Source organism: Mya arenaria, chromosome 8 (genome assembly GCF_026914265.1).
Source record: "Mya arenaria isolate MELC-2E11 chromosome 8, ASM2691426v1".
In the NCBI taxonomy this organism is placed as follows: domain Eukaryota; kingdom Metazoa; phylum Mollusca; class Bivalvia; order Myida; family Myidae; genus Mya; species Mya arenaria.
This window is the reverse complement of record NC_069129.1, coordinates 60,234,554-60,243,620: the sequence shown is the minus strand read 5'-3', so window position 1 is coordinate 60,243,620 and position 9,067 is coordinate 60,234,554. Positions and strand designations below refer to the sequence as shown.

The 9,067-nt window shown below is 33.8% G+C and overlaps 1 protein-coding gene across 1 annotated transcript; it reads right to left on the bottom strand.

Moving 5' to 3' along the window:
• Positions 1-4,403: 4,403 nt before the first annotated feature.
• On the bottom strand, positions 4,404-8,292 carry LOC128242647 (sacsin-like). The gene is made up of 3 exons (XM_052959885.1): positions 6,991-8,292; positions 6,621-6,740; positions 4,404-4,837 (listed from the first exon to the last, which is right to left on the bottom strand). Exons 1-3 carry the CDS (start codon positions 7,975-7,977, stop codon positions 4,661-4,663), a joined length of 1,284 nt encoding a protein of 427 aa, XP_052815845.1. The 5' UTR covers positions 7,978-8,292; the 3' UTR covers positions 4,404-4,660.
• Between the last annotated feature and the right edge of the window lie 775 nt (positions 8,293-9,067).

Genomic DNA, 9,067 nt, shown 5'->3' with positions numbered 1-9,067 from the left:
ATGTGACTTGTTCACCAGTGCGAAAGAAAACAGGTTTTCACTTCTGTCTATAAGTTTGCATAATTTGTCAAGCACACACAACGCATAATGAACGCCACAATAAAACAACAAAATATATTGAATAAATTGTTTTATTCCATTCAAACTAAACCACAAACAACACAAAATCTTAAACATTCTACGAAGCATGTACAACAAATGTTCATACCATAAACAAATACATTCATGTCTTAAAAATACAGGAAAATGGGACAATAAACAGTAGAACACAGCAGCCACATGTTCCTATTTCGAACTATCTTATATTATCCACATTTATATTATAATTGACGTTGCCAGCATGAAGTACCTTCAATATACATTATATGGTTTCCAGTGATTTACAGAGATTTATCAGTGAAATGAAATTTCACACAATTTTAAAGACGTAGTTTACGAAATGACGTTACGTACGCGCATAATTTTCTAAAAACTATAGTAAAATCTCATTATTTTATCTCCATTTTCAACATATAATGAAAACATGAAATGGTTTCAGTGTAAGATCGCAAAATAATTCACTCGTGGCTAACACGCTCGTGAAATACGGCTCTTGGTGCTAACTGGAGTATATATATATTACGATTTTTCATTGAAACAAGCAATTATCCTCTATTTTTTCATATATAACTAGAATATTGACTTTTGACGTTTCGGCATAAATAAATGGCTTTGAAATTGTGTGCGATTTATACCAACGTATTAGAATTACGAAGGTCGGAGCTAAATACTGGCTACATTATTTTCAAATCTTTTGTTAAATAAATAAATACACAATGATGTTCAAAACTGAAATATGACGCTGAAAGCGTTACTTCGAACAAAGGTCTTTTCGCCCGATGATAAAATAATGTAACGAAAGAAATACCAAAAAGGCTCTAACATACATTAGAAGGCCCACGCAAAATAATTTGCAACACCGTTCGGGATAGTTTATGAACTAAACGAGCAATGGTAATAAAAAATGTATAAAAACTTTAAAAACCATACACACTATGTTCAATACGTATCACAAGTGATTCATTTAAAATAAAGACGACATATGCCATACACTTGCAAAACCATCAGCAAACATAAACAACTCGCACGCTCAATAACTGTTTTCCATCAAACCATAATGAAGGCCCACACATGACTCATACTGAACGAAGCTACATCCTTCGCAACATACAACATAAATAACGAAATATAGGTCAAAATAGAATTAAGAAGGCCCACGCCAAATACAGGCTTCATCCCTCGGATAAATTAAATACAATAAACTCATTAACATTTTTTTAAAGAATTATGAAAACACCCACCTGACTCAAAAAACAAGGTGTATACTTCGGGAAGTAATGATTGACATATACCAAAAATATACAAATATAATTTTGAAGGTTCACACCAAATACTGGGTACATCCTTCACAATATATATCTTAAGGAACTGGAACTAACTGTAAAAAAATGATTTAACGCTAAAAAGTGCTTAACATAGGATTTATCCCTATAATATTTAACATATTTTATATAATAAAGTTATAAATTACCCAAAACAAGTTAAGGCATAATTGAGAAGGCCCACGCCAAATACTGGCTACATCCTTCGGAACCTTTTTTATATTATAAAGATATAAATGACCAAAACAGGTTTAAGCATAATTAAGAAGGCCCACGCCAAATACTGGCTACATCCTTCGGAACCTATTTTATATAATAAAGATATAAATTACCATAAGAGGTTTAAGCATACTTAAGAAGGCCCACGCCAAATACTGGCTACATCCTTCGGAACCTATTTTATATAATAAAGATATAAATTACCATAAGAGGTTTAAGCATAATTAAGAAGGCCCACGCCAAACACTGGCTACATCCTTCGGAACCTATTTTATATAATAAAGATATAAATTACCAAAACAGGTTTAAGCATAATTAAGAAGGCCCACGCCAAATACTGGCTACATCCTTCGGAACATATTTTATATAATAAAGATATAAATTACCAAAAAAAGTTTAAGCAAAATTGAGAAGGCCAACGCCAAATACTGGCTACATCCTTCGGAACCTATTTTATATGATAAAGATAAAAACCCAAAACAGGTTTAAGCATAATTGAGAAGGCCCACGCCAAATACTGGCTACATCCTTCGGAACCTATTTTATATTATAAAGATATAAATTACCAAAACAGGTTTAAGCATAATTAAGAAGGCCCACGCCAAATACTGGCTACATCCTTCGGAACATATTTTATATAATAAAGATATAAATTACCAAAACAGGTTTAAGCATAATTAAGAAGGCCCACGCCAAATACTGGCTACATCCTTCGGAACATATTTTATATAATAAAGATATGAATTACCCAAAACAGGTTTAAGCATAATTAAGAAGGCCCACGCCAAATACTGGCTACATCCTTCGGAACCTATTTTATATGATAAAGATATAAATTACCAAAACAGGTTTAAGCATAATTAAGAAGGCCCACGCCAAATACTGGCTACATCCTTCGGTACATATTTTATAAAATAAAGATATAAATTACCAAAGTAGGTTTAAGAATAATTAAGAAGGCCCACGCCAAATACTGGCTACATCCTTCGGAACATATTTTATATAATAAAGTAATATATTACCAAAAACAGGTTTTAGCATAATTGAGATTAGGCTCACGCCAAATACTGGCTTCATCCTCTCGAATATCTGTTACATTATAAAGTTATAAATTCCCCCAAAAAGTGTAAGCCTAATTGAGAAGGCCCACGCCAAATACTGGCTTCATCCTTCGAAATATCTTTATATTATAAAAAAGTATAATTCAGAAGGCTCACGCCATATACTGGCTACATCCTTCTGAAAATATTTTCAATAATAAAGATATAAATTACCAAAAACAGGCTTAAGCATAATTGTGAAGGCCTACGCCAAATACTGGCTACATCTTCTCGATTAACTAATATTTACATTTTCATAAAAAACTATGATTTATGGCATATAATCAACATCAGGTCTTTGATTAGTCAAATACTACATACTTCGTAGCAAAAATATTTACACAATACTTATGTGAAAAACTACAGGATTTTTTTATACTAACAAGGCCCACGCCAAATATTGGCTTTACCTTTAGAATAAAAAGCAAATAACACATACTATCATTGTAAATAAACACATCATATTATGAAGTCAGACGTCTGATAAAACAAAATTTACAATCTTTGGAATATACAAAATACAGCAATGAGATACCAAAATGCAAAATATACAATGGTAAACCAACACAATGTTGTTTAAACATCGAAATATCATCGCACACAATTTAATAGTTAACCGAGAATGAAAAATATGTAACAAAAATGGCTTCAAGAGAAAAGAATGCCTCCAAAAATAAAGTATCCTTATAAATCCATCAGCGACAAGTAGGAAGGAGTTATGTCCAACAGTTAAACCAGTCTAACATTCTTACATACTTTTTATGTTCAATAAAGACAAAAGTTAAATATCTCCAAAGGAGTCATAGCATTGTTGAAATCATTACAGCTAATAAAATTCATACATATAGTTATAAAAAAGAATATATACAAATAACTAGTTAACTATTTTCCATAAAATCACACTTACATACACTATGCGATAATGGCTCATTTTTCTTTAAGCCTATGTACACCTACATTGCTTCATTCATTGAGTTTTATACTACATTAACTAATCTACATAAATTACGCAAGCATAAAATAATACTTAACTATATATTCCATACTCCTATATACATAGACTAAAGAAGGAAACAATCAATATATACATAGCACGTCAGGAATTGATAACACTACAATTTTATGAAATACATGTATACAGGAATTGAAAAGCACATTCAGTTGCTTTTAAAACAATGGAAACTGAAGGGACAATAACGAATATATACATTTACTTTGGATCATAAACAGGGTTAGGACTATCATGTATTAGGAAAATCAAAAAGTTATGAACAAATTTACAACAGATAATCTTGCAATTAAACCTCTCCTTACGCGATAGATGGAGGGCAATACTTTTATGAGATTAATTGCTATACTCAAACACATCTTATTGCGATAAAAGGTTTTTTAAAAGAAGATGAAATAACAAGCAAAAATAATGATACATTATTTTAAACGTTTGAAAGTGCGTATACAAATGGTTTATATGCTAGTTTTAAAGGCGACACTTTGTAACGATTAAAATGGGCAATACCATTCCAATTATACTGTATAGACATCATACCAAAGTTTCATATGTACAACGTCAAACTAAATTATTGTAAAGAGTCATATTTATATAGATATATACTAAGGAAACAGAAGACTTAAAAACTTGTTACATATAGTATATAAAAATACATTTTACAAATATTTTAATGTCCTAAGCTACAACACTATTAAAAATATGCTTTACCACATACATATCAACGGGTAATACTATTACTTATATTCAAACAAACCATTTACATGTTTATGGTTACGTTCACAGATAATCAACTGTTTTTCACTAATAGCAGTGAACATTTCATAACAAAATATAAACACAATATATATACTATTTAACACTGACGGCAAACAGCTGGTGTCGTCTGAGTGTTTTGATATAATGACGGGTCCTTAATTCGTAAAGTCATCGACTATATCCAACATGCGTTTTGCTGATTCCACGGCAAATCTAGCGTCGTCATCATGAAACATATCAGAAGGGATATTGTTTCCAGCTACACAATCCGGATATCGAAGTCTAAAATATTGTCTACCTTCTATCTGTAGACGTCCCTCAAACAATGTTGCCTGAAAACAATATTTATTTTAATTTAAACATTTTCATTTTACGTCTATTGCGAAATAAGTTAATGCAACATTACATTTATCACTCCCGTTGGCACGGTGTTACGCGAAAGCGAATCTTTGTGTTTTGGGGAAACCGGAGTACCCGCAGGAAACCGACTTGTCCGGCATGGTAACGACAAACCAAATTAACAGTCATGTTCCATGTATTGCCAAAATATTAAACAAGAGGGCCCTGAAGGCCCTGTATCGCTCACCTGATCCAATTCAAGTGTGAAATAAGTGTTTTCAGGGCGAGGACAATTGTGACAGGGGTTAAGATCCTTCCTAGTGACCAAGTTTTTTTTTAAATATCACAGATGATTTTTTCAATATCACGGATGGCCCAGTTGCAAACCTTACCTTGCTGTAATAAGTACATTCTGACCTGGTTTCATATAGATAAAGTAGACCTATGGCCTCAACAGTGTTTTAACAATGTTTTCTATGAATTGACTTCGTGACCTAGTTTGTAAACTCAGGTTACCCAGTTTCAAACTTGACATAGACTTCATAAACACAAACATTCTGAAATAGTTCCATGGTTATCAAAGAGAGAATGTAACATCTACAGCGTTTACAAAGTTTTTCTATGATTTGACCTAGTGGCCTTGTTTTTGACCTCTGATTACCCAGTTTCAAACTCATCCTACAAAAAGATCATCAAGAATAACATTCTGATAAAGTTCCATGAACATATGGTTATAAATGTGGCCTCTAGAGTGTTAACATGCTTTTCTATTATTTGACCTGGTGACCGCACATGGCCCAGATTCGAACTTGGCCTAGAGCTAATCAATATAAACATTCTGACTAAGTTTCATGAACATACAGTCATAAATGTGACTCTAGTGTGCTAACAAGCTATTCCTATGATTTGACCTAATAATCTAGATTTTGACCACACATGACCCGGATTCAAACTTGACTTAGAGATTATTAATATTAACATTCTGACCAACTTTCATGAAGATACAGCCATAAATGTGACCTTTATTGTGTTAACAAGCTTTTCCTTTAATTTGACCTAGTGACCTAGTTTTTAAACCCAGATGACCTAATATCAAACTCGTCCAAGATTTTACTGAGAGTAACATTTTGACCAAGTTTATTTAAGATTGTGCCCAAATTGTGACCTCTAGAGTGTTAACAGTCAAATTGTTGACGACGGACGACGACGGACGCCTACGACGGACACAGGGCGATGACAATAGCTAAACTTGAGCACGTTGTGGTCAGGTGAGCTAAAAATAAGGGCTAGACTATTCAAGACATTATGATGCCAAATACTGCGTATTTTTCAATCTGTCACTGTTCATTTGACCATCGACTGTGCTGCATGTAAAATACAAGATAATTAAATATATATGTTTAGTTTGCAAAACGAATGAACACAAACATGTCATTATATATATAATTTATATTGTTTTGTTTAGGCTGCCTATTTAACCAAATAAGATATGCACAAAGTACCATTTTGATTACCGCCATTTTTGATGTACATGTATGTCTTTTTACATGTAAGTAGGATGGACAAAGTACATCTCCAGATGAATGTGAACATTAAGTAACAAGTCCGATTAAAACTTTTCCAGACAATCGACATTTATACGCAGAATTTTACATGAATAATACAAAAAAGTTATTGTTCAAATAAGTTTAGAATTGCTTACTAAAAATGTTCCAAAACATGAATATTTTTACTTATTTCCGACAGTGTTTTAACGCTATACAAATTAATACCAACCTCCTGTTGAAGATCGGCATGATCTAGACCACGCACAATAGAGGTAAGACTGTGGACTCTCTGTGGGCATAAGTTTGCGTCTTTGGAGAACCAGACTGCTTTTAATGCCTTCTCACACGCCTGGGAATGGGAAGAAACACGTTAGTACAATGTGTCACAATACTGTTAGATAGGATTTAACCGTCGCATTTATATGCATTGCATACCCGGTAATAATTATAACAGTGTTAATTTTCTATACGCGTATGAGGATCATAATTATTTTATATTATTCCCGTTATACTTCATTTCATCATAAGATATAACTAAATAATGAATAAAGATATGAATATATAATTATATGTTACTAATTACGTAAACTTTGACTTGCCTGATGGCACATAAAGCATATCCAATTGTAACTCTTTTGTTGAATGTGCTCCGTGCATTCTAGAGCTCTTTTAGCGGCCGAGTAGTCTTGCTTCGCCTGTCTCAGCCATCTTCTAGACTCCCCAACACTAGGTCTTGGAGTACTCTCGGATGATCGATGAGAATAATGGCCCTGGCGAAATGACCTATTGTATTCGTCAATGTTTGCTCTGTATCCACGAGCGTATGTTCCCCCTGTTTGATATGCTCTCTCTGTTGTTGTCTTATAACTCGAGCCTGACATATCTGGGGCTGACATTCCAGTGGTAGCATTCACTATTTCCTCGTTAATACTTTCGCCCCTCTCAAGTCGTAAAATAAGTTCTCTTAAGTAATTATATATTCGCGTACAATAGCTTTCATTTCCGATATTTTTGTCAGGGTGCCACTTTTTAATTAGACGTCGAATGACGATTTTCCGTGCTTGATCGCTAAGTTGGAATGCTTCTGTTAACATCTCTCTTATACGACGGCAATTTTCGTCAAAAGCTATTGCCCCGACTGGCTCAGAGTCAAACACAACTACATCTTGCGAACTCTCTTGGGTTTGCGGCAAAAATCTATAAAGTCGATAAATTGGAACTTCGACAGTCTCTTCGTATCGATCTCCCACATTAACGATATATCGAATGCCAAGATGTATTGAACCATTGGAACTTGCTATTTCACTTAAAATATGCACGTATATATAAGTTACAATTCCATTTTCTGGATCTTCACCGTCGTCATCAAATTCGATTTCAAGTGCAGCAAACATGTATTCGTGCTTTTTAAATGGAATAATCCCTTGAACCAGAAAGGGCAAGAATCTGTCTTCTACATACGTGCCCGGATTTGGAAAGACTGATCCTTGATATGAAAGTGGCAAATTGTATGCGGCAATTTTACGTCGGTCCAGTTCTAAAGATATCTCATGTGGTTTGTCTCTGAAATCTAGCAAATAGCTCATTATGTGACTACATCTTTTTGAGAACTTCCCCAACGTACATAGATCAACCAGCTCTATAAGTCCATTTTCTTCCGCTACAAGGACATGCTTAACATGCTTCTACTTGTTATATTTGTTTGGAAATAAAACTGATAATATTCGCAGTCAGTACGGTCCTCATTGTTTGTCATTTTGGAAACAAAACAAGTTTTTTTTGTATCAGTACCTTGAATTATTTCACCCTTGTATGCAAGTTTGGTTTTTAACCCATTCACTTGCGAAACCATTACATTTGACAGTTTTTGCATGATTTCATTTTCCTCTTCTTCGGTAATATAATTCGTCGCAGTTTTTTTTCAGACTGATGCCGAAGTAAACGAATGATACCTTCAACAAACTCTGTCGAATGTAAAAAGTGTTCCCAATCGTCTGCTTCAACGCTGCTTTCGACAATTTCCATTTCATTCGTAATTACTATTTCGGACACTACTTCGGAAAGAATCTCAGGTCGTATTTGACAAGGCAACGATAGAAACGGTTTCACTGGATCACTGAACTTCATAATATCCATTTAATTGCCTGAAACCCACAAAGTAATTTATGGCCAATTTTCCATTCAGTTTAGTTCTAAAATCATAATTATCATCTATTGTCAAACTGGCAGAAGGTGACATAACTTGTTCTGAATTCGGTAAAAATAAGTTGATGTTACTGTCGACACTGTCTGATGACTGCGCTGTGTATATCAGGAGTTGCTCAAACAATTTCTCAACCGCTTTTGAAACAAGATATAACGTTGTTTTAGGCAAATCTCCTTCGAAATCAGAATTTACTGCGTTTAAAACAGAAACATAATGGATATATGATACCGATTCTTTAGCCCCAATTTTTTCAAACAGATCAAAATATTTTCGGAATACCTTAGGAGCTTGAAATAGATAGGGGGGAATAGCCTGCTCTTTTGAGGATCCTATAAACACGTTTGACGTTTTCACCATAACCTTCTCATCTGATATCAAGACGAAACGGGTGTGTTTCAAACGTTCAGGCCGTGTAAGCTCATTCGTATTGTTTAAATATTCATATATCTGTTCCATGTAGTACCGTTTTG

Coding starts and splice junctions, on each gene's coding strand:
- LOC128242647 (XM_052959885.1), bottom strand. CDS start 7,977: ATGAGCTATTTGCTAGATTTCAGAGACAAACCACATGAGATATCTTTA. Junction 6,741..6,990: donor TATGCTTTATGTGCCATCAG/GCAAGTCAAAGT, acceptor TCCCATTCCCAG/GCGTGTGAGAAGGCATTAAA. Junction 4,838..6,620: donor ATGCCGATCTTCAACAGGAG/GTTGGTATTAAT, acceptor TATTGTTTTCAG/GCAACATTGTTTGAGGGACG.